The sequence below is a fragment of the Saimiri boliviensis genome, chromosome 6 (assembly GCF_048565385.1).
Source record: "Saimiri boliviensis isolate mSaiBol1 chromosome 6, mSaiBol1.pri, whole genome shotgun sequence".
NCBI lineage: Eukaryota > Metazoa > Chordata > Mammalia > Primates > Cebidae > Saimiri > Saimiri boliviensis.
The window spans coordinates 76450235-76476190 of record NC_133454.1 but is presented as its reverse complement, the minus strand read 5'-3'; the positions used below and the strand labels follow the sequence as shown (position 1 = coordinate 76476190).

The window sequence follows — 25956 nt, the reverse complement described above, 5'->3', positions numbered from 1 at the left end:
AATTATAGTTTCTTTTGCTGTGCAGTTCTTTAGTTTAATTAGATCCCATTTGTCTACTTTTGCTTTTGTTCCCATTGCTTTTGGTGTTTTAATCATTAAGTCCTTGCCCATGCCTATGTCCTTAATGGTTCTGCCTAGGTTTTCTTCTAGGGTTTTTATGGTGTTAGGTCTTACATTTAAATATTTAATCCATCTGGAGTTAGTTTTTGTATAAGGTATAAGGAAGGGATCCAGTTTCAGCTTTCTGCATATGGCTAGCCAGTTTTCCCAACACCATTTATTAAATAGGGAATCCTTTCCCCATTGTTTTTGTCAGGTTTGTCAAAGATCAAATGGTTGTAGATGTTCAGCATTACTTCTGAGGCCTCTGTTGTATTCCATTGCTCTATATCTCTGTTTTGGTACCAATATTATACTGTTTTGATTACTGTAGCCTTGTAGTATAGTTCAAAGTCAGGTAGTGCGATGTCTCTAGGTTTTGAAGAGCATAGTTTTTCTTTTATTCTCTAGAAAATAATGTTAGTGAGAGTTAGAAGGATCTCCTAAAACAATAAAATTAAAACATGATGGAAGCAGAACCCCTGCCCTGCATGGTGCCTTTCACATCACTGTATTGAACTGCTCAGTGTTCAATTAACATTTTCGAATGCTTTTTCTGCTTGTTTGATGAATTCATAAAAGTCTTTAACTAAAGTGAAATAAGCCAAGCATAGAAAGAAAGAAAGAACATGTTTGGCCAGGTGCAGCGGCACTTTGGGAGGCCAAGGCATGAGGATTGCCTGAGGTCAGAAGTTTGAGGCCAGTCTGGCCAACATGGTGAAATCCCATCTCTATTAAAAATACAAAAAAATTAGCCAGGTGTGGTGGCGGGCGCCTGTAATTCCAGCTACTCCTGAGGCTGAGGCAGGAGAATTGCTTGAACCCAGGAGGTAGAGGTTGTAGTGCACCAAGATCGCACCACTTCCATCTGCAAAAAAAAAAAAAAAAAAAAAGAATACAAAATTACAGCTAGATAGGAGGAATAAGTTCTAGGGTCCTATACTTCTGGAGGGTGACTATAGTTAACAATAATTCATTGTATATTTTCAAACAGTGAGAAGAAAAGATGATAAATGTTTAAGGTGATAGACATGCTAATTACCCTGATCTAATCATTACACATTATATACATGTACCAAAATCTCACTCTGCATATACACCAGGGAATACTATGCAGCCATAAAAATGAACAAGATTATGTGTTTTGCAGGGGCATGGATGGAGCTGGAGACCATTGTCCTTAGCCAGCTAATGCAGGAACAGTAAAATAAACATTGCACATTTTCACTTATAAGTGGGAGCTAAATGATGAGAACTCATGGATACAAAGAGGAGGACAACAGACACTGGGGCCTACGTGAGGCTGGAGGGTGGAAGGAGGAAGAGGATCAGAAAGACAAAGAAGCAGGTATAAGCCAAATGTTGAGAGTTCGAGAATGCAAGCCTGCAGTTGTCATCACCTAGGCTTGGTACCTGGGTGAGGAAATAATCTGTACAAGAAACTCTCATGACCTGAGTTTACCTATATAACAAATGTGCATGTGTACCCCTGAACCTGAATAAAAGTTTTTAAAAATCTCACTCTGTACTGCATAAACATGTATGCATATTATGTGTGAATTAAACATTTTTTAAAATAAAAAGAAAGGAAAAAAGAAAGAAAGAAAAAAAAAGAATGAAAGAAAGAAAGAGGAAGAGAAAGAGGGAGAGAGAACAGGAGTCTTGCTTTATTGCTCAGGCTAGAATGCAGTCTAAAAATGGGTATTGAAAACCTCTTTTATGTCAATAATTGTGCTTAACAATGGAGACAGGAAGGAATAAGGGATAGAACTCTCTACCCCAAATCCACAAAACGTACATTCTTATCAGTACCACATCACACCTACTCTAAAAGTGACTACATAAATGGAAGTAAATCACTCCTCAGTAATTGCATAGCACTTCACAGGTTTAAATGAAATGTTGGTTGAATTAAACATTTTTAACAAGGTTAACATGTATGTTAACCTTGACTTTCAAACCAAAACTAGTGTGTGTATAATTTCAAAAGTCTTTGATAAATTCCTCAAGATTTTAAGCTGCATGGTTATTAAATGAGATTTAGAGGCTGTTCTCAAGAGATCACCAAAAAAATGGGAAAGAGGTAAATTGAGATAAAGCAAAGATGACTACATAGAGATGGAGATTTCTGTGATAGACTGGAGACAGTAGTGCTGCCACCAAGGTGGGGTTATGACTGGAGAGGATTACAGTGTCAGTGGGTTGGGCAGCACTGGGGCAGGAGGCCTCAGGAGTCAGGAGGCATGAGATCATCAAGAAGGGAGACACCTGCATTCAAAATCCTCTCTAAGACTGTATCATTATCAAATTTATTTACTGATCTACTAATCACCATGGTACAAGGAATTCAAAATGAAAACATCACCTATTAACAAACTGTTTTGTGAAACCAATAAATAAAAGGGTCGGGGAGAGACACTGGGGCCAGGTGCAGTTCACAGGATTAGAGGTGGCCAGAGTTATGAAGTTGGCAGGAATAGGGTTCCCATCGTCAGTGGAATGGGTCAGAGTCATTCTAAGTGGGACTATGTCTCCACAGACATGGGAATTGGGGATCACTTCAGTATATATAGGGATGTTCCAGTCAGTTAAGGCAGAGAGCCAAGTACAGTGAGAAAGAAGGAGTCACAAGGCCTGTAGAAAAGGGGCTAGCAGGGTGATGGATTCTAGAACAACAGCAAATCACATGAATAAGTTGTGAGTTACTCACTTAAACGTGGCATCTAAATTTGAAATCACAGAGGTAGAAAGGAGAATGTTTGTGCCCAGGCACAGTGGCTCATGCCTGTAATCCCAGAACTTTGGGAGGCTGAGGCTGATGAATCACAAGAGGTCAGGAGTTGCAGACCAGCCTGGGCACCATGGTGAAACCTCATCTCTACTAAAAACACAAAAATTAGCAGAGTGTTGTGGCAGGTGTCTGTAATCCTAACTACTCGAGAAGAGAGGCAAGGAAATCACTTGAACCTGGAAGGCAGAGGTTGCAGTGAGCAGAGATAGCATCACTGCACTCCAGCCTGGGTGGCACATGGAGATTTGTCTCAAAGACATAAAAAAAGAAAAAGAAAAAAGAAAGAAAGTAGAATGTTTTTTACCAGAAGCTGGAGTAGTGGGTGGGGGAAAGCAGAAATGTTGGTTGAAGGGTACAAAGAGAGAGAGGAAGCAAGAAGGAGAAGATAATTCAAGATGAAGAAGCAGGTATAAGCCAAGTGTTGAGAGTTAGAGAATGCCAGCCTGCACTGGTCATTAAAAGCACAAACTCAGAAGCTAGGCTATTAGATGTGCAAAGGGCCTCCACTATTTACCACATGTGTGAACTTGGATGAGTTAATCTGTCTCTGCTTCATTTCCTTCATATATAAAATAGTGCAACCTCAGCAAAGTGTTAAGAATAACTTGAAATAATATATATGCCTGAAACATGGTACATGTGCCAGTAATGTTAGGTAGTAGCATTGCCAACAGCAGCAGAAGCAGCAATAACCGCAGCAAGTCATGTTAATAGAAGTAATGATAGCATTTATTAACATTATTATTGCCATTAAACTGAAATGTAGTTATGGCTACACTCCATCTTAATTGTAAGGTCCTGAAGAAGAGGGTCCAAGTTCTGCTCTGTCACCTAGGTTGGAGTGCAGTGGTGCGATCCTGGCTCACTGCAACCTCTCTGGCTCAAGCAATTCTCCTGTTTCAGCCTCCTGAGTAGCTGGGATTACAGGCACCTTCCACCACTCCCAGCTAATTTTTATATTTTTTAGTAGAGATGGGGTTTTACCATATTGGCCAGGCTGATCTCAAACTCCTGACCTCAGGTGATCTGCCTGCCTCAGCCTCACTGAAGTGCTAGGATTACAGGTGTGAGCCACCATGCCAGGCCAGTCCACGTTCTTTATTTTAACTGAAGCAGCGGTTATAAATGTGCTTGCCTTATTGTTTCCTGTATCTATATTTTATTTTCTTTTAATAGGATTTTTAAAATAAAATACAGTTAAAACATAAACCTCAAAAAAGGGGTGAAGAATGGAGGGAAGATACGTGAGTAGGCCAGCACAGAATTAGGGTGTTATTGTGGGTTCCAGAGGCAACAGTTATGCAATATCATTGTTATTTCTCATGAAATTCAAGGAATTTGCATTTAATCCAAATTGAAAAAGATGTAAACCAGGAACAAACTACCTGATAGTCTATGTATCTTTGGTGATTTTCTTTGGAGCCATGGGAACAATCATGTTTATCTTGCAGTACATTGTAAATCCTATCCACTCCTCTGTGAAGACATGGAACTGTGCCACTCAGATCCTCCTTCAAGAGAAAACTTGCTGTCCAGCTGAGGGGAGTGAAGTAAGCAGCCAGGCTTCAGCTGTCAGATCTTCCCAATCTACCTCAATTACAGAGAGGCCCTTCACCTGAGGCCATGCCCTTCCTGGTGCAGCCTGTATCCAGAGGCTGAGACAGAACAGTAAGAAAGACCCAACCATTTTAGCCTGACACAGGATGCTCTGTTAGACTTCACTCAACAGAGCTCTCCACCAGCTTCAGGGAAGGTTTGTAAGACCTACATCATGGCTCAATTTATTTCTTTGCCAAATCCTTTTACCCCTTTTCTTCACAGGTGTTGATCCCTAATAAACATCTTGCCCTCCACACTGTTTTGCCATCTGCTCTTGGAGAAGTCAAGCTGCAACATGCTTCAAGGCATTAGTAGATGTTGCTATGTTCAGATAGATATGAACAATGGGGTGATGAATAGTAAAGAAGTAGTGCAGAAAGCAAATGAGGGCTGTATAACAATCTCCTCTTCCCAACATGTGTAGGAAGAAAGCAGCATCCTTTCAAGGAGTGAGAGAACGCAGACCTTTCAGAAGTGACCAGCAGGCAGGAAAGTGGCCCACAGCCCTGTTGAGAGGAGCAGAGAGGAGCAGGAGACATAGCTGCTAAATGGGCAATTCCTTAGTAAGTGATCATTAGAAAACAGAAAACTGGTGGATGAAAATAAAAGAAGTAAAACGGATAAACAGGTAAGAACAGATATTTCTTCTACATGGCTTTCAAATTGGGGATAGGAGGGGTGGAGTCAAGAAATGAAGCCTAGGCCTTGCAAATGCATCCCTTAGTAGAAGTGAAATGGAAGTAACAGTCACATCAAGCTGAAACAAGGAGCCTCGCCTTGGTCCGACATGTTGTGATCTAGACTTGTTCCTGGCAGAGCTAAAGCTTTATCATCCTATGTACTGGGGAGGCACCTATGGACGCAAGTAGAGATTACACCCTTACATCAGCCACATTAAATCCATAAAGTTTTCCCAAAGCCTCTTCTGCCTCAGCATCTAACTTAGTTCTTCTGAGTCTCTGGAGACCCAGTGCGGCTGGAAAATGGAAACCATAATGTAGCGTTCATAGATACAGAATGACAGCGTCAAGAGCAACTAATGGTCTTAGTAAGAGCATCAAAGACCCTCTCAGCCATGAATTAACTTGCTCTGTTTCTGCCTCCCTTTCTAACTATAGCTTCTTATGGCCTCCTAATTTTTTCTGAGGCCCTAGTTTGACTTCCGGCTAAAATTACATTGAAGTTGCAGGCACTTCTCTCACCACCAGATGGTGATAAAGAGCCTATCAGGGTAATGAATTCTGAGATTTCCCAACAAGAGCACAGTTAGTTACCATTTAGTCATAATTTATTGTGGGAAACTCGCCTGTGCATTACAGGATGTCTAGCAGCACCTCTGGCCTCTATCCATTAAATGCTAGTGCCACTACTCACAGTTATGGCAACATAAATATCCCTAGACATTGTTAAAAGTCCCTGAAACACTGGCATTGCCCCAGTGGAGAACCACTGTGAAATGAAGTGTTTTAAGAATTAAATAGGAGAAAGAAAATGAATGCAATTTTGATGAAATTTTTCCAACACTTTGTTATTTTGTATAAAATTACATTTATTGAAAAATTCAAAAATGTGGAAAAACATAAAAAAAAATCAAAAATGCCCAAAATCCTGTCATTCAGATCAACTTCTGTGAACATTTTTATGATCATCCTTCTAGGCATATGGACACATAGGAAAAAACATAGAATTTGCATCCATGGCAATGAACAATATACATACTCCTAAATTTGACTCATAAATGGCACTGCAGTTAACATAGAGCTTTTAAGCATGCCTTTTTTTTTTTTTTTTTTTTTTTTTTTGAGACAGAGTCTGTCTCTTTCTGTCACCCAGGCTGGAGTGTAGTGGCACAATCTTGGCTCACTGCAACCTCTGCCTCCTGGGTTCAAGTGATTCTCCTGCCTCAGCCTCCCAAGTAGCTGAGATTACAGGTGCATGCCACTATGCCTGGCTAATTTTTGTATTTTTAGTAGAGACAGGGTTTTGCCATGTTGACCAGGCTGGTCTCGAACTCCTGACCTCACGTGATCTGCCCGCCTTGTACTCCCAAAATGCTGGGATTACAGGCATGAGCCACCAAGCCTGACCTGAACATACATCTTTGCACAGCTTGAGTGTGACAGTTTTCCACTCCACATTTCCTGTGTATCTACAATTTTGCCAGGACAGGACCCACAGCTTTACTAAGTAATTTGGACATAGAAATTCTTCCAAAGATGTACAAAAACTGGTAGAAAGAAATGTGAGCAGGCCTAGTGCAGTGGCTCATGCTGCCTCTACTAAAAATACAAAAATTAGCCAGGCGTGGTGGCAGGTGCCTGTAATCCCAGCTACTCAGGAGGCTGCGGCAGGAGAATCACTTGAACTGGGAGGTGGAGGCTGCAGTGAGCCAAGATCATGCCACTCAAGACTAGGAAACAAGAGGGAGATTCCATTTCAAAAACAAAAAGTGTGAATAGAAGATAGAATAAATATAATTAATGACATGGAAATGCAAGGTGGAATATCTGGCAAAATTGAGAAATAACTGGTTAGATGTCAGGGACACCTTCACAGATGTGGGCCTAGATACAGGCAACATAAAAGTTAGTCTCAGCCAAGCATGGTGGCTCATACCTGCAATCTCAGAGCTTTGGGAGGCTAAGGCAGGTGGCTCACTTGAGATCAGGAGTTTTGAGACCACTCTGGCCAACATGGTGAAAACCCATCTTAAAAAAAAAAAAAAAAAAAAAAGTTAACCTCAGCTCCTTTTTCTTCGACCATAGTATTTAGAAAAATTATTTGTTTAAATGCATATTTCCTCTGGGCATGGTGGCTCTCACCTGTAATTCCAGTGCTTTGGAAGGCTGGGACAGGAGGATCACTTGAGGTCAGGAGTTTAAGACCAGCCTGGGCAATATAGCAAGACTCCATCTGTACAAATAATTTTCAAATAAAGAAAAAATGCATATTTCCCCTGCTACCCTGTGTGCAGGCTAGAGCCAGCTTTCTCTTCTTTATATATCCTGTATTTATTATATGCCTTCCACTTATCAAACCTTTAGTAAACATTTACTGAATGGAGCTATTTATTGGAAACTTACCTGCTTGAAGAGCATTCTCCAAAACAAAGAGAAGGGTGGATCATATAGGAGACAGGGTTATGGATTCAAGTTCAAATTCCCTCCAACTTCCCAGACTCAAAGGCAGATCAGGAAACATGGATAAGAAAGAGAGGAGAAAGGAAGCAGAAAAGGTAAATTGATATGCACTTCTGTGATCTCTTGCTCTTTCTGTGATCTCTTTCCTTTTCTGGCAACCTTATCCAAGGAAAACTCTCGATGACCTTGCAGTAGAGCAATTGGGGATGATCCTAAGGCTTACACTACACCCCAGATGATGTACAGAAACATTTTACTCTCTTTATTTTAGTCTATAATCTGATGTCCCTCTCAAATCCCTATCTACAGGTTAGCAGGAGAAAAAAAAAAAACAATTAGTTCAATCTAATTTTAATTTAGTCTAACCTGACAATATAAATATGCCTTGATAAATTATTATTTCTATTGGATAAAATAATGCTTGATCACTCAGAAAGCCTCTACTTCCCTTGCTTCTCTCCCCAGTGTATGATGGAGAGACTATGGTTATGCAATCCCCTGCCACAGAGAAGGAAATAAAGCCTCAGACTGGTTTTTATGTTGTGGCAGCTCCATCTGCTGGTCTCTGGGGCACCTAATTATTCAACATTCTGTAGGACACCACAGCTGAATTGGTTAGTTCACATGGGGTCTATACTTTCTATAGAGACGATGTTCCTGAGTTGCTAAGGCTGTTGAGAAACATTTTGCTGTCTGCAGAACCCTGAGTTGATTGCCACATCCTCCAGCGTGCAAGTTGGTCCAGCAGTCCACACTACCTTATTGTTGAATCAACTCATTTTGCTATTGTAGGCCTAGGACAGCCCACTGGGTTTCAATCCAGTATCCAAACCACACAAAACTCAAGGTATCTTTGTAAAATTAAGTCTCCTTCTACCTAACCATGATGTGCTACATTTCTGTGAATGATTCCTAAAGTTGGTGCATGGCATAATCCATTTGGATGTCAAACGACTCATATTACCTCAGTCTTATATTTTTGGACAAAATTCTAACTCCCTCCAGACAAACGAATTCCTCCAATAGACTAAGGAGAAGCCCTGTTAATGACATTTTTATCAACATCCTCATCTTCAGTTTTGTTGCCTGGTGAGTTCAAACCCCATGCTCTGTTCACTTCACCTCCAGGACCTTGGTCTGGAAAAGCTGAAGTTTGGAAGATTAGCAGGAGAGAGACAAGAAAAATGCCTGGTCACACCACACCACACCACATCGATCTTGAATTCTCACAGACAAAAACACCTTTATCTATTTGTAAAATTTCTTCATCAAAATTAAGAATCAGATATGTTGGAAGCTTGGCCATTCATTCAATACACACTCATGGAGTACCTATTATGTGTGATATATTCTGACAGGCACAATGTGTAACCCACTGTGTTCATTTCCTCTTCCTACTATAATTACAAATTATCACGACCTTGGTGGCTAAAAACAATGAAACAACAGATTTATCTTACAGTTCTGGAGGTCAAAGTCTAAAATTAGGACTTATGGAACTAGCTATTGGCAGAGCTTCTTATCTTCTAAAGACACTCAGGGAAAATTCTTTTTTTTTTTTTTTTTTTTTTTTTCCTTTTCTGCTTCTACCTTCCTTGACTCATGACTTTCTTCCATCTTCAAAGCAAGCAACGAGAAGTCAAGTTTTTCGGTGCCTCATACCAATGCTTGACCCTACTGCCTCCTTCTTATAAGGATGCTTGTGATTCCCTGGGCCCACCTGGATAATCCAGGATAATCTCCCATCGCAAGATTGTTAATTTAATCATATCTGCAAAGTTATTTTTGCCATATGAAGTAACATTCACAGGTTCAGGGGAGCAGGAGGTGGATATCTTTGGGGGACCTTTATTTGTCAGTATTAAACTTCCACCTTGGGAGTGTTTTAACTAGTTTTGCTATAAGCATTGCTGCATGTCTTCTGGTGCACATATATACACATTTCCATTAGGTATGTGTGTATATACTAGGACTAGGATTTCTGGGACATAGCATATACATTTTCAACTTCTGTTAAGGGTACTGACCAGCTTTCAAAGAGTATGTTGCAATTTATGCCTTTATCAGAAATGTATGAGAATTCCAGTTGCTTCTCATACTCAACAAGACTTAATTTTATCAGATAGTCTTTTTAACTTTAGCCATTCCGGAGTACATAGTACTACTTCAACATAGTTTTATATGCATTTCCTTAATAATGAAATTTTACATTTTTGTCCTTTATTGACTATTTGAATATTCACTTTTATAAAATCCCTGCTCAAGTTTTTCACCCATTTTTATCTTGTGTTGATTTTATAGGACTTCTTTACATATTCTGTCAACAAGCCCTTTGTCAGTTATAAGAGTTGCATACATGACTTGGGCCACAAAATATGTGCATAAATTTGAAATGTAAATTTCAACTGATTTCATACAGGTTACCATTTCAGTTTTATAGTATAGAACTAAGCTAAACAAAGTATTTTACAAATCTGTGATAAATAATTCTTAAACAGAAAGAGTTCATTTTTTATTAAAATACATATTCTAAAGACATGAACATGGCAAGTCTGTTTTTTTGTTTTGTTTTGTTTTGTTTTGTTTTGTTGAGATGGAGTTTCTCTCTTGTTGCCCAGGCTGGAATGTAATGGCACAATCTCGGCTCACACAACTTCTGCCTCCCAGGTAGCTGAGTAGCTGGGATTACAGGCATGCGCCACGACACCCAGCTAATTCTGTATTTTTAGCAGAGACAGAGTTTCTCCATGTTGGTCAGGCGGGTCTTGAACTCCCAACCTCAGGTGATCCACCCACCTCGGTCCCCCAAAGTGCTGGGATTACAGGCGTGACCCACACCATGCCTGGCCTTTCTTAAAAATTCGTTTGCTTATCCTTAAACGAACAAAATACCCAGTGCTAAAATATGACTGGGTTTAGTAGAGATCAAGAGCAAACAGTAAAGGTACTGGGCCACTTAGAAGTGCAGGGGTTTAAAACGTGTATTAATTATTGTTACAGAAGGATTTTTACAATAGGATTAACAAAATATTCAAATAAAGCTAATCTAAATATCTTAAATGGATGGTAGTAATGAATAAATGACAAGAGAATTGGTTGAAGAGTAACAAGTAAAAGTCGTTAGCCAGAGTAAAAACAAATACGTATTTATAGGACCCAAACTTTATCAAAAGTTGATGAAAGAACCTTATGGTATGTGAATTTAGCTCAATAAAGCCATGTGAGGCCTGTGACTATATTTAAAATGGAAATCTGATCATGTCATTTCTCTACCTTAAATGCTACAGTGGCTTCCCACTACCTTTTAAAACAGAGTTCAAAATTATTAAAATGATAAAGACAGAGTTGGAAATTATTAAACTGATTTACAGTATAATTTATACGCAATGGGATTCATGCCTCAATCCAGCCTCAGTGCTCACCCCTTTCCAGTTGCTCCTCCAGCCACAGTGAACTTTTCTTCAGTCCAGAAAGGCTCCCATGAACTTTTTCTTTCTTTTTTTTTTAACTACATTTCAAGTTTTGCGGTACATGTGCATAACGTGCAGGTTTGTCACATAGGTATACACGTGCCTTGGTGGTTTGCTGCATCCATCCCCCCATCATCTACATTAGGTATTTCTCCTAATGTTATCCCTCCCCAATACCCCCACCACACCCCTGCTATCCCTCCCCTAGCCTCCCACCCCTCAACAGGCCCCAGTGTGTGATGTTCCCCTCTCTGTGTCCATGTGTTCTCATTGCTCAACACCCATTTATAAGTGAGAACACACGGTATTTGATTTTCTGTTCTTGTGCCAGTTTACTGAGAATCATGGTTTCCAGCTTCATCCACGTCCCTGCAAAGAACATGAACTCGTCCTTTTTTGTGGCTGCATAGTATTCCATGGTGTATATGTGCCACATTTTCCTTATCCAGTCTATCTGTGATGGACATCTGGGTTGGTTCCAAGTCTTTGCTATTGTAAACAGTGCCACAATAAACATACATGTGCATGTGTCTTTATAACAGAATGTTGTATATCCTTTGGGTATATACCCAATAATGGGACTACTGGTTCAAATGGTATTTCTGGTTCTAGATCCTTGAGGAATCGCCACACTGTCTTCCACAATGGTTGAACTAATTTACATTCCCACCAACAGTGTAAAAGTGTTCCTATTTCTCCACATCCTCTCCATCATCTGTTTTCTCCTGATTTTTTAATGATCACCATTCCAACTGAAGTGAGATAGTATCTCAATGTGGTTTTGATTTGCATTTCTCTAATGATCAGTGATGGTGAGCTTTTTTTCATCTGTTCGTTGACTGCATAAATGTCTTCTTTTGAAAAGTGTCTGTTCATATCCTTCACCCACTTTTTGATGGGATTGTGTTTTTCTTGTAAATTTAAGTTTTTTGTAGATTCTGGTTATGAGCCCTTTGTCATAAATTGCCATAATTTTTTCCCATTCTGTTGGTCACCAATTCACTCTAACAATAGTTTCTTTTGCTGTCCCATGTACTTTTTCTTCTGGGCCTTCAAACATGACATTTCTTTCATTCAGAACACTCTTCCCCCACTTTTTCATGTAGCCTACTCCTATTTATCTTTAGGTCCCAGCTTAGCCATCACTTCCTCAGAAAAGCCTTCTGTGACCTACTAAACTACATACACCTTAAATTTCCTCCATTATATATTCCAGAAAAACCTATATTGTTCCTATATTGGTTTGTTGTTGTTGTTGTTGTTTGCTATTAGTCATGCCACATGATTTTTCATTACACATAAAGATCTAACATATCACCCAGAGACCATTTCACCCACTGCTCTGTTTGGCTGCCAGTCTTTTGTCTCTCTCTTCAGCAATGGTGAGGCGGATACCCTTTCCTCGGGGAAAAGAAATCCACGGTTTGTTGCCCTTCCCAATAACAAAAATATTGGAAAGTCAAGTGGCACAGCTGTTGCCATTGGCATCTTTCATGTGAACCACATCGGAAGATCCAGGGTGCCTCTCTCTGTTGGTAATCACACCAATTCTTCCCAGGTTAGCACCCCCCAGTCACCATACACAGGTTACCAGTGTCAAACTTGATGAAATCAGTAATCTTGCCAGTCTCCAAATCAATCTGAATGGTATCATTCACCTTGATGAGGGGATCAGGGTAGCGGATGGTGCAAGCATCATGAGTCACCAGATGAGGGATTCCTTTTGTGCCCACAAAGATTTTTCATACTTTTTGCACAATTTGTACTTGGCCTCCTCAGGTGTAATACGATGTACAGCAAAGCGACCCTTGGTGTCACAGATCAGACAGAAATTCTCTCCCGTCTTGTCAATGCTGATGACATCCATGAAACCAGCAGGGTAGGTGGTAGGTTGTATCAGCTTGGACCTTGCCATTGATCTTAATGAACCGCTGCATGCAAATCTTCTTTACTTCATCTCCTGTCAGGCCATACTTAAGTCTGTTCCTTAGGAAAATGATGAAGGGGAGACACTCTCTCAACTTGTGAGGACCGGTGGATGGACGAGGAGCAAACACACCAGTCAATTTATCCAGCATCCAATGCTTTGGAGCTGCCACCCACTTCAGATTCTTCTTGGGACCACAAGACATGGCTGCGTTAGGCAAGGAAAGAGCTATATTTTTCCTTTCTGAGCATGTAAATACACCTCTACATATCTGTTTAATGTTTAACTCCTCATAGATTATACATCTTATAAGCACAGTTATCCAATGAATTCCAAACAGCTAATTCAATTGTTGGTGCATAGTAAATTTCAACACATATTGAATGAATGAAAGAAACCTAGGCCAGACACAGTGGCTTATGTCTGTAATCCCAGCACTTTGGGAGGCTGAGGCAGCAAATCATTTGAGGTTAGGAGTTCAAGACCAGCCTGACCAACATGGTGAAACCCCGTCTCTACTAAAAATACAAAAACCTTAGCCAGGCATGCTGGCAGGTGCCTATAGTCCCAGCTACTTGGGAGGCTGAGGCAGGAGAATCGCTTGAACCCGGAAGGCAGAGGCTGCAGTAAGCTGAGATCACACCACTGAACTCCAGCCTGAGAAACAGAGCAAAACTCCATTTCAAAAAAAACAAAAAGAAAGAAACCTGGAGTGGGGTTGAAGGTAGTGACTTGATATTTACTGAGCTATACAGGAATTCAAATGTAGTTCTTCTCTTTCCAGGAATAAAACTTAACTTTTTTCACAAGGGCTTTCTCAGTTTCCTCACCTGCAAAATAACTGCGGTGTTCTTAGTCTGGAGGTCTGATACCCAAGGGGTCAATGAGTAAAACTCAGGATGTTCATAAACTTGAATGGGAAAAAAAAATATGTCTTTATTTTCATAGACCTTTACTGCAGTGTAGCATTTTCTTCCATTTGTATATAGATGGCAAACCACAATAGTATTAGTCAATATGATTCTAATTCTAAATAGCACATATTACAATGTCACCAATTTGTAGATTTTTAAAAAGTATTTTGAAAACAACATAATTGGTTTCCTTTGTAATCCTTTGTGTTTTCTTTCATGCATTTAAAAGCATTATTCTCAGAAGATTAAGATTGCTCAGTCTTGGCCAAAAGGCACAAAAAAGGCACCATCCCTTAGACTGGATGATCAGTAAGTCTCCTTCCAAATGAATACAGTTTATAGCTACTGTCTCCTCTGTGTGACTATTACCCAACTTTTATCTGATTCAAAGGTTTCCAAAATATATAAATAGGGAATAAATAAAAGAACCAATTTCCAGTGGTGCAGAAATACATCAGTGAGGATGAGAGAAAGGACCCAAAGCAAAAACAAATCAGATGCTTTGCAAATAATACAGTCAGTAACATGTTTGAGTTCAGACTCACAGGAAGAACTAAACTAGAGAGACTTTTTAAAAGATTTGGACCCAGTAGTGAAAGGTCACAGAGAACGGGAGAGGCACAATCAGAGAGATATTTGGTGTTGAGGTGTAATGAAAGCTAGCTCACAAGAAATGGGCCTAGCCACATGATCAATTATCAATAACAGGCCAGGTGTAGTGGCTCATACCTATAATTTTAGCACTTTGAGAGGCTGAGGTGGGAGGACTGCTTGAGCCCAGGAGTTTGAGACTAGCTTGAGCAATAGAGTGAGACCCCGTCTCGACAAAAAATACAAAAATTAGCCAGGTATGGTGGCACATACCTATAGTCCCAACTACTTGGGAGGCTGAGATGAAAGGATCCCTTTAGCCCAGGAGGCAGAGGTTGCAGTAAGCAGAGATCTCACCTCTGTACTCCAGCCTGGGTAACAGAGTAAGATCCTGTCTCAAAAAAATTAAAATAAATTTAAAATTCTCAACTAGCAAATGAAAGAGAAAGGAGAGAATGAATAATTGTTCTAAGTAAAGGTGAAGTCATCAAGAAACACAAAGAAATCAAAGTTTTCTCTTTTAAGTTTTTTTTCTTTTTTATGAACTTGTAAACTTTTTTTACAAACTTAGAAAAGCACATTGCTAGCTTGGGTATAAAAGGGAGGGGAGAGGAAATGGGATACATGAGTCAGAGTCCTTCTCTGACCTTGAAGGACCTAATAATTTCAGCAGCAGGCAGTTCATCTCACTAATAATACAAGGAAATAAAGCAGGGAGGGGAAAGAACACCACATGAAGAGAATAAGCCAAATCGGAAACAGCTAGTCACCATTTCCAGAATGAAGTCACTGTAGAGGATTGTGCTGATTCTAACCAAATTCTGCCCCTCTATCACCCTGGACCACCTCAACTTTAGTTACATGTAAATCCAGAGTTAATTTTTCTAAATTCAATTGCTTACAAGGCTTCTTGTTTCCTCTTGGGATGTGTTTTGATTTGTTGTTATCCTCAATATTACGGTGACTCTGAAAAACTCATTTTACTGATCACCTAATATGATCATCATTCCATCAGATACTAGAGATAGGCTGTGTCTTTGTCCACTGCCTCCCAAAACAATGGATTCAGAGAAGGGTTAAGACCCTGCTCTGAGGGTAGGAATTAATTAATATATGTCTAGAAAGAGCCAGTTCCTAGGATATTTCTAGACATTCAGGATTCTAGAGATAGAATCAGAAGTTGGTTTGAGGTTTACTCAATAAGAGCTTCCCACCATCGTCACTAAATCCCTGATCAAACACTTCCTGCACTCCCCTGAACTGGCTCCCCAAACACTGCTTCACAGAGGCTCCTGCAGAATAGGATACAGGCATTTAGAGGTTCTCTGCAGTGGTGTCAGCAGATCCAACTCCTTCTTCCACTAGAGGTTATGGAAAAAAATTCTCTTAGAAGCTGGGATCTTTTTTCGTCAGCTGCTTCCCAAAACACTGATTGGGACACTTTCCTCAATCCTGCCAGACTGACTGGTCACTACCAACCTTCTTCAGGGGCTCCACCTAGACTCTCATCAGAGTCATTCCAAGTCCTGTCTCAGGCAGAATATTCAGATCTATTCCAAGCACCTTCCCTGGGATCTCAGGTGCATACTGAGAACCAGTGGGTACCAGGGTTGAGAGGTAAGAGCAGCCTGGCCGGGGTACAGAAATAAGAGGTGAATTGTCTGTAAAAACTGTTTAAATAGTAATAAAACTAAAAGTCTATCTGATTTTTATCATCACCTTGTACAACAATTCTAGGCAATGTTAGTGATACAATAACCCTCACCAAAAAAAAAAAAAAAAAAAAAAAGTTAATCTAAGTTCTAGGCAATTGCTGCAGTTACTGTTGCATTATAAAAATATGTATGTAATCTTCAAATTATCACTTTTTACATTTATTCACTAAAAATAGTGTATTCCACATGGAAATTAATTTGGAGCACATATATTACTTTTTTTTTTTTTTTTTTTTGGCAGGAAAACAGTTTTATTATTACTCAAATCAGTCTCCCTGAGCATTTGGGGATCAGAGTTTGGACAACTTGGTGAGTAGGGGAAAAGTCAGTGAGCTGGGAGTGCTAACTGGTCAGGTCATATATGAAATCACAGGGAGTCAAAGCTGTCTTCTTGAACTGAGTCAGTTCCTGGGTGGGGACTACAAGATCAGATGAGTGCCTAGGATACTCACCAAGCCAGACACCCTGTAATGAGGCTATAGCTACAGACACTTCATGACTGGGTTACAGTTATAGGACATCTCCAGAGGACTATTTCTCTATTGCAAATAAATCCATGCGCATTGAGTCAGCAGTGCCCCGTCAATAGAGACAGTACCAGAGTCAGCCCCCAGTCCAAATGAACTAGGCAGCTGCTTGGGCTAACATCAGCATCCATCACCAGAGGGGAACTACCAAACCATGGGCAGGTAGCCACACAGGCAATCCTGGACAAGCCACCAAATTTGTAATCACCCAGTGGGTTCACCTTGCCCACTACCTAGAGAGAGCTGATTTATCAAGGCAGGGGAATTGCAATAAAGAAAAGAGTAATTCACGCAGAACTGGCTGTGCAGGAAACCGGAGTTTTATTATTACTCAAATCAGTTCTCCCATATATTACTTTTGACATAAATTCATAAGAGTTTAATTAGCTTTTAGGCTCACTTCAGGCACATTTCATGACTCCAACTCCTGTTGTACAAGATATCCTTGCTTTTAAATAGTAGATTTAAGACAAACAACTTTAGTTTTGTGGGATTTTTCTTTTATGAGTATTTTTTTAATTAATGCAAAGTTTCAAAGAAGGCCAATCAAACACAAAAGTATCTGCAAAGAGCCAGATTAAGCCTTGAACAACACAGAGTCAGTAGAAACATCAAGGTTTAAATTGTTGCTTTAACTTCCTTTTGGCTGGAACCTCAATATTCTGGTAATTCATCAAAATTACCAAAACAAGGAAAAGAGGAGAGGCACCCGTTGTATGTTCTCCAGACCTTTTAGAAAACATGGAGTTGGCCATATGTATGGAAATCTATAAAAAAGGTAATACTGTAGACATCAAGGGGATGAGTATGGTTCAAAAAGAAATGCTTCACAAGTGTTACCAGGGCAAAAACTGGAAGAGTCTATAATGTTACTCAGCACGCTGTTGGCATTGCTGTAAAAAGGAAAATAAAAAAGTTAAGAGCAAGATTCTTGCCAAGAGAAGTAATGTGCATGTGCAGCACATTAAACACTCTAAGGGCAAAGTAGCCTCCTAGAATGCATGAAAGAAAATGATCAGAAAAAGAAGGGAGCCAAAGAGAAAGGTATCTGGATTCAACTGATGGGCCAGCCTGCGGCACCAAGAGAAGCATACTTTGTGAGAACCATGGAGAGGAGCCTGAGCTGCTGGAACCCATTCCCTATGAATTCATGACATAATAGGTGCAAATAATAATAATAACAAAAGACCCCTGGACTGTTAAAAAAAAAATTGTTCCACTAACAGCAGCCTACAGAAATTGCAGAGAAAGCCGGTAGTAATGCTACAAAAACAAAATGTAAGGAAACTGACATAGAAAAAAGAATCAAATTTTGAAGACTACCAGAAAAGACAAGAGACGATTGCCTTGTATTGCCAGAAAAAGTCAAAAGGATGATGTTGGATGCTACAATTGTTTTTACCAAGTGTAAGCATTTTCTAAAACAATGGATCAATGTTTCATTTTACCTAATTTTTGCAGAGGAAGAGACTCTTAGCAAGTTTTTGCCAATAGAAATTTATGATACATTTTCTGGTGGGCCAGGAGCATTGGCTCACACCTGTAATCCCAGCACTTCGGGAGGTTGAGGCGGGCAGATCACTTATGGTCAGGAGTCTGAGATCAGTCTGGCCAATCTGGTGAAACCCAATCTCTACTAAAAATACAAAAAAAAAAAAAATAGCCGGGTGTGGTGGCTGGTACCAGTAATCCCAGCTACTTGGGAGGCTGAGGCACAAGAATCGCTTGAACCTGGGAGGCGCAGTTGCAGTGAGCCGAGAGCACACCATTGCACTCCAGCCTGGGCAATAAGAACAAAACTTTGTCTCAAAAAAACTTCTGGTGAAAATATCTTAGTGAAATTTTTTAATTGCAAAGACAATTGAAAACTGCAAGAATTGTTCCCATACAAACAAGACATTAATGGTATTGTAATTTCTGTAACTGTGAAGTGTGATTTGTATAAATCTCTGCCAATGTATTGACATGTTTATGACTTTTCCTGTTTGCATATTTGTTGATTCATATTGAAGAAGCTTTTCAAAATTAAAACTAGGAAAGAAATGTTCTTTGATCACCTATAAGCTGACAGAGTGACAAATCTAACTATACCGTCTACTGAATACATGTAAAGAGGAGTGATTTCATTTCCTAAAACTGCTATAACAAACTATCACAAACTGTAAAACTTAAAACAACAGAAATTTATTGTTTGTGGCTCTAGAAGCTAGAAGAAAGAAACTGATGTGTCAGCAGCAGTATCATGCTCTCTGATGGATCTGAAAAAGAGTACGTTTTATGCCTTTCCCTTGGCCTCAGGTGTGCTCCAGCAATTCTTGGAATTCATTCATTGATTTGCAACTGCTTAACTCTGGCATCTCTGCTTTCAAGGTCACATGGCTTTCTCCCTATATGTCTCTGTCTTTACCTGGTCAGCATCACCCTGAGCGTCCATCCCTCTCTCTTCATATGCAATTTTTTTTTTTTTTTTTTTTTTGAGATGGAGTCTCACTCTGTCATCCAGGCTGGAGTGCAGTGGCCTGATCTCAGCTCACTGCAACCTCCACCTCCCGGGTTCAAGCTATTCTCCTGCCTCAATCTCCTAAGTAACTGGAATTACAGGCATGAGCCACTACACCCGGCTAATTTTTGTATTTTTAGTAGAGACGGGGTTTCAACATGTTGGCCAGGCTGGTCTGGAACTCCTGACCTCAGGTGATCTGCCTGCCTCGGCCTCCCAAAGTGCTGGTATTACAGGCGTGAACCACCACGCCCAGCCTGCATATATGTATGTATGGATGGATGAATGGATAGATAGATAGATAGATAGATAGATAGATAGATAGATGATAGATAGATAGAGCCTTCAGCCCGCAGGACTCCGAACCCTCCAGGTGCCTTTCTCCTCAGATGCTCCGCGGCAAAGAGACCCATCGCCCTAAATGCCACACTTCTGCTGACGCAGCACAAGAAAAACCCGATGGCCCGCTTAATCCAAAATGTCTAGTGTCGACAGACAGACAGACATTGTGCATTTGGGATTAGGCACCCACCTATGCCTGTATATCTTCATCTTAACAAGTTACATATGCAATGACCCTATTTCCAAATAAGGTCACATTCTGAGTTATTGCAGGTTAAGACTTACAGCTTTCTGGAGACAGGAAGAATCACGGGGAAAGCACAACTTAAGCCATAACAAGGAACAATTTCGACAGTCATTGCCAATTTGCAGATGTTAGGGCTCCAAAACAAACTGTAATATTATTGTTCATTAACACATAAATGTGTAGGTATGTTTCTCCCCTTAAAAAACCACATTGGTGTAATTAAAAACGATCCACTACTTTGCCTTTTAGTGCTGCAATTTTTTTTTTTTTAACTGGAATGATTGCTTCAACAAAAGAAAATTTCACTCTCAGCGTTTCTCTTCAGGGCATCGTTATTATCCATTTCACCACTACTACTGAAAATCACTGTGTTAAAAACGATGCGCTCAGGTGTCAGCCAGGCCAGCTGGCCACTGCCGGGCCGGGTAGCGCGGGCAGCCCGCAGGACCCCGAACCCTCCAAAGACCTTTCTCCTCCTACGCTCTCTTTCCCAGGGGGCTCCGCGGCGGAGAGTCCCATCCCCCTAAATGCCACACTTCGGCCGACGCAGCTCAAGAAAAACTCGATGCCCGCTTATCCCACACTAGGGGGCGCCTGGTTCTCCGGCTGCCACCAAGCACTCACCCTGCCTGAAGCCCGCCCAGCTCGCCGCCTCTGGAAAAGCTCCACACGGTTTCTCCGCCCTTTGCCAGACTGCCAACGAGGCAGGCCCTGATGCGCATGCGCAAACACGTTTGCCACGCTCCGCGCTAAGGCGCATGCGTCCCTTGAAATTGCCTCCACCAGGTCTACCTTCCAGTTTCCAGTTCCGGCCTCCGAGGGGCGGGCAGAAAGTGGGGACATGCGGCTGTCGGTCGCTGCAGCCATCTCCCATGGCCGAGTATATCGCCGTCTGGGCCTTGGTCCCGAGTCTCGCATCCATCTGTTGCGGAACTTGCTCACAGGGCTGGTGCGGCACGAACGCATCGAGGCACCATGGGCGCGTTTGGACGAGATGAGGGGCTACGCGGAGAAGGTGAGGAGCGGGGCCCCGTTGTCCACTCTGCGGGGCTGGTTTGAAGGGGCGGGGCCGGCTGCAAGTGGAAAGGGACTGGAACCAACCTGCTAAACCGTTCCCCAAGTCTGAGTCCCCTAGGACCCTGAGCTGAACTCGCCTCTCCATCGCCTCTAATGGAAGACTGGTTAGGGCTGCGGAATTAGGGGTGGCGTAGACTGGAGGTGCTTTGCTAGTGGAATGCATGGATTGCGGTCCGGCATTAGGGAAATTAGATTGACGTCTTGTTTTCTTGCTCGGTCGGATCCGTGATGCCTTGTCCTCACAGCTCATCGACTATGGGAAGCTGGGAGACACCAACGAACGAGCCATGCGCATGGCTGACTTCTGGCTCACAGTGAGTGCGTCCTATCCGCCTTCAAAATCCTACCTACTCTTTGCTCCCGGGGGTAAGGGTTGGAGGAAGGAGAACTGGGCAGAATTAAGCTAGGGTACTCACTTATCGGTCAGTGTTATTGACTAAATTAGAAACCGTGTCTTAAGTTAGTTGAAGTCGATGTGAATACGTCTCTGCACAACTCCCTATAAATGACCCTTTGTGTAACATTACTCTACCAGATTGGTGGGGGAGGGGAGGTCTTTCTACTTGTGGGTGGGCCTTACCTTTGGGAGTGGCGTAAAGTTAAATGCCTCCGCAGTTGTGCCTGACTCTGCTGTCTCTTGGATCCTTCTCCCTGTAGGAGAAGGACTTGATCCCAAAGCTGTTTCAAGTACTGGCCCCTCGGTACAAAGATCAAAATGGGGGCTACACAAGAATGCTGCAGATCCCAAATCGGAGTTCGGATCGGGCCAAGATGGCAGTGATCGAGTATAAAGGGAATTGCCTCCCACCCCTGCCTGTGCCTCGCAGAGACAGCCACCTTACACTCCTAAACCAGCTGCTGCAGGGTTTGCGGCAGGACCTCAGCCAGAGCCTGGAAGCAAGCAACCACAGCTCCCACACAGCTCAAACACCAGGGATTTAACTGGATCTGAAGAGTCGGCAGCCCTTAATCAGTGCCCATGATCACAGGCCTTTGGAGTGCTTTTACTCTCTGAGAAGAACTGGAACTAGAGCTGTAAAATGGACAGTCTTGATGGGGTTGAGAACCTTTTGGGGAGCCAGACGGCCCTCTCTTTGCACTATAGATAAAAGTCTTTATATGAATATATATAAATTCGTTTCTTTTTTCCTTCCTGTGGGGTATCTGGAGAAGGAGAATTATCCAAATGCTCAGCCTACCTGGGATAGTAAATCCATGACTTATGCTTCTGGTCCTTAAATTTGGGTTATTTTTGGTTAGTGCAGTTTTGTTTTTCTTAATGCCAGTTTAGATGGGAATGCATCCTATAATTCCAAATGTTACCAGATGTGGTTGTTTTGACATCTGGTCTCCTAGAGACTGAGTGCTTGGGATTTCTTAGAGAAAGATTACTTCCTGACAGGGGTAGGGGAGTGAAAATGTGCAAGTGAAACTTCCTTAAACAATCTAGTACCCTACGAACCTTCTGGGGATACTGCAGTCATTCCTCTGTTTTGAGGCAGGATCACACATTACTTTCATGTGTTCCTCTCAACCCCCTGAATGGACCTGGGAGGAGAGGACCCAAGAACTCAGATGTTCCACCACTTTGGCCAAAGGGGTGGAGATATTCAGCAGAGGATGTTGGGCTTCAGGATAAGCTCCTTCCTCTTGGTGGGGGGAAGGGGTAAGAAAGTCTAAGCCAGAGAAGAATTAGGAAATTAAACCTCCTGGGAATTTCCTGGAAGTTTTTATTGTTGTCAAATCTGGCCTCTCTGGGAACCCAGAAAAGGGAAATCCGGCTACAGAATGTGAGAAGCCGGAAGCCCCTTTCTTGGCACAGCCAGACTGCTGTTCCCTTGGGTTCAGAGGCTTTCATAGTGTGGTAGTTTTGGAAACTCTTGGAAAGGAGCCATCGCTCTTGGTCTGAACACTTGATAGCAGTGCCTGATAACTGCCATATCCCCAGTAGAGTAGGTAGAAGAGATTTTATCTTAGGCTATATCATCTGAGTATATTTGGCCCACTGAACCTATCCATTATCTGAGACAATAAGCAAGAGTAAGGGTAGAGGGGTCACTGGTGTAACATAGTTTCAGTGACAGAACTATTCTGGGTTATTTAGCTGCAGCTGCCTTAGTCATACTCGTCCACTCCCAGCAGAGCTCTTTATCTCTTTCTCTCTACTCTAGTTTGTTCTTCACAGTTACCAGAAAGCTCTTATATTTTCAATGACATATAGTAGACACTCAAAACATTTATGAAATAAAGCTACAACTCTACCTCTGCTAAAAAATATACCCCTCCTCCTGTCTTAGCATGAACATCCACCCCAGCCTGATATCTAGGAGTCATACCTGACTTCTAGAGAAATTACTTTCCTTAAAACCACATCTTTATTTTGGATAGATGGATTGTGGCTGGGCTCCTGTAGCTTTTCCTCTTAGACCCCAAAAATGCATCTCCCTTTGGGACTTTGAACAGTTCCCTACATGCTTTTTGAGCATCTGCTAGTTCCCAACATCAACCTAGGCAGCAAGGATACAATATCTACTGTTTGTCATATAGAGACTAGAGAAAAGAAACAAGCTGTATCATCAATGAGCTCACAATAACAGGCCACTGCCACTACCACAGTGGCCTCAAGGGATACTGCTTTCCCTTTAATGTTTTGTGTTTTGGTCCAAATAAAAGTACATGAATCCTAAGACATTTGCTAAAGGCTCAGGGATAACACAAGGAAAATAACAGCATCAAGAATTTTAGTAATCTGGCCTATAAATAAACAACTTTTCTTCACTTAGTGGAATGCTCCCCCAAGTCCATCTAGGTATCTCTTTTTAAGTACATTCCAAACCCTAGAACAGCACTCTCAAAGGTTCCCCCCATCTTGGGCTCCAGTTCTTTATAGTAAGGTTGACAAAGTAATGATCACTCCTTTCTCAAAAGGTAACAAATTTAGGCTTTACAATTAATACACTATAAACCTGATGTCCCAGGGAGATGACTAGAAAAGTCAGTGATTATTTCCTTACACTCATCTACACTGAAGTTAACACGTTGTTTATTTCCATGATGTTTCTCAAATCTGCAGTCAACTCGCTCCCTAATATGAAATCCATGATCCCTCTATCCTGGATTACTGCAACAAACTCCTAACCTCCTTCCTCTACACTTTGGCTGTAGTGATGGGAATCTGATCATCTTAATTCCCAGGCGATGATCTTCAGTTGTTTATTTCCTATGGGAAAGAGTCCAGATTCCTTATCATGACTACCCTCCTTGTTCAGACATCCACTCATTACCCCAGCTACTTCCTTTGCCTCTAAATGCTATGGCTTAGAAGCATAAAAGTTCCTATTTTGGGTGTTTCCTTGTGTACAGCTCCCCTGTCCACAACCTTTTGTTCAAGCGGTCCCTACCACGCAGACAGCCTTCTCCCTTTTAAAACCTACTTAACTTACACAAAAACTTTTGTCATCACCTATGTGGCTCCCCTGACCATCCCCACACCTAAATTCATGACTGTCAACCAAGGTGCTCTCTGTTTCCATAATACACTGAGATTGCCACATTGCAAATCAGTTCCTTATAGTGGATTAGTTCCTGAATGGGTTCTGGTGGACAGGCCTAAACTAAGTTGAAGCAGTGAGAATCTACGCTGTATTCTGCCTACATGAATAAATTGGCATGTTATTCTAAGCATCACTGGGGAACTGGCTTCAGGCAGAAGATAACACTGAGAGTGGCAGATTAGAACAACTAAAAGTACAAAACCAAGAGCTCCCAAACTGGAATCCTAGTTATGTTGGATAATAATCTTTTTTAGTAATTATTTCTATTTGGGTGTGAATTTTCTGTTAATTGCTACTAAAAGTAATTTGATAATTTGTGTACCATTGACCCTTTACGCTAGTGCTTCTCATAAATTGTGACTGTGACCCACAGACCAGAAAGCATTTTACATTAGATTATTCATAAACATAAATGCTTGAAATAAAATCTTCATAAAATACTATTTACCAGCCGGGCACCGTGGCTCACGCCTGTAATCCCAGCACTTTGGGAGGCCAAGGCAGGTGGATCACGAGGTCAAGAGATCAAAACCATCCTGGCCAACATGGTGAAACCCCGTCTCTACTAAAAATGCAAAAAAATTAGCTGGGTGTGGCGATGCGTGCCTGTAGTCCCAGCTACTCTGAAGGCTGAGGCAGGAGAATTGCTTGAACCCGGGAGGTGCAGGTTGCAGTGAGCCGAGGTCGTGCCATTGCACTCCAGCCTGGTGCCTGGTGATGGAGTGAGACTCTGTCTCAAAAAAATAAAAAAAGGTATTTACCTTTACAAATATGATCTACACTCATATTTTCTAATTGTTCACCTTTTATATGCTGGCCCCAATTCACTAAATTGATTTTACAACCCACTAACAATCTACTCTTTGAAAAACACTTTTCATAGTCAGTATTCCAATGACTAATCATTGCCTTCACTGGATAAAATCCAGACATTCAATGACACAAAGGTCACCTATGACCTGGTCCCAGCTACTTCTCGGCCTCCTCTCCTACCATTATTTGCAGCCACCCTTCATGAGAAACTGCTTGTTATTCTCTGACGATATCACTACTTGGTGTATGATGTTCCCTCTATAATGCTTGCCCTCTTTCAAGTCCACTCCTACTTGTCATTCAAATATTTGCTCAAAAGTCACTTTAGTGGCCCCAAACTCCGCATCAACCTCCAAATGGGCTCAGGCCTCTCCTGTGTACCGTTATTTATAATCCTGTGGGCATATACCTGCCAATCATATATACTACTGTTGCCCATCTACTTAACTGATCCCTTCATTCAGCCAAACTGCTGAATCCAGAAAGTGGGACTCATCCTTGATAAGTCTACCATAAGGCCTCATATAAAATAGATGCTCAATATACATTCATTAAATAAGGAGGAGTAAGCTCACATTCATGCCATATTCAACTCTCTGGCTGAGCTTTACAAAACAATAAACATGGTACCATATGCAGAGACAGGGTTA

The 25956-nt window shown here is 41.4% G+C and overlaps 1 protein-coding gene and 1 pseudogene across 1 annotated transcript; one reads left to right on the top strand and one right to left on the bottom strand.

The window, feature by feature from the left end:
• Positions 1-12402: 12402 nt before the first annotated feature.
• On the bottom strand, positions 12403-13246 carry LOC101033928 (small ribosomal subunit protein eS4, X isoform-like; annotated as a pseudogene).
• A 7382-nt stretch (positions 13247-20628) lies between these two features.
• On the top strand, positions 20629-22073 carry MRPL17 (mitochondrial ribosomal protein L17). The gene is made up of 3 exons (XM_010338062.3): positions 20629-20877; positions 21185-21253; positions 21597-22073. Exons 1-3 carry the CDS (start codon positions 20704-20706, stop codon positions 21879-21881), a joined length of 528 nt encoding a protein of 175 aa, XP_010336364.1. The 5' UTR covers positions 20629-20703; the 3' UTR covers positions 21882-22073.
• The last annotated feature ends 3883 nt before the right edge of the window (positions 22074-25956 follow it).

Bases quoted from the DNA above. Each gene is read 5' to 3' on its own strand.
- MRPL17 (XM_010338062.3), top strand. From the start codon at position 20,704: ATGCGGCTGTCGGTCGCTGCAGCCATCTCCCATGGCCGAGTATATCGC. The intron at 20,878-21,184 runs GTGAGGAGCGGG...TTGTCCTCACAG, and splicing joins TGAGGGGCTACGCGGAGAAG to CTCATCGACTATGGGAAGCT. The intron at 21,254-21,596 runs GTGAGTGCGTCC...TTCTCCCTGTAG, and splicing joins TGGCTGACTTCTGGCTCACA to GAGAAGGACTTGATCCCAAA.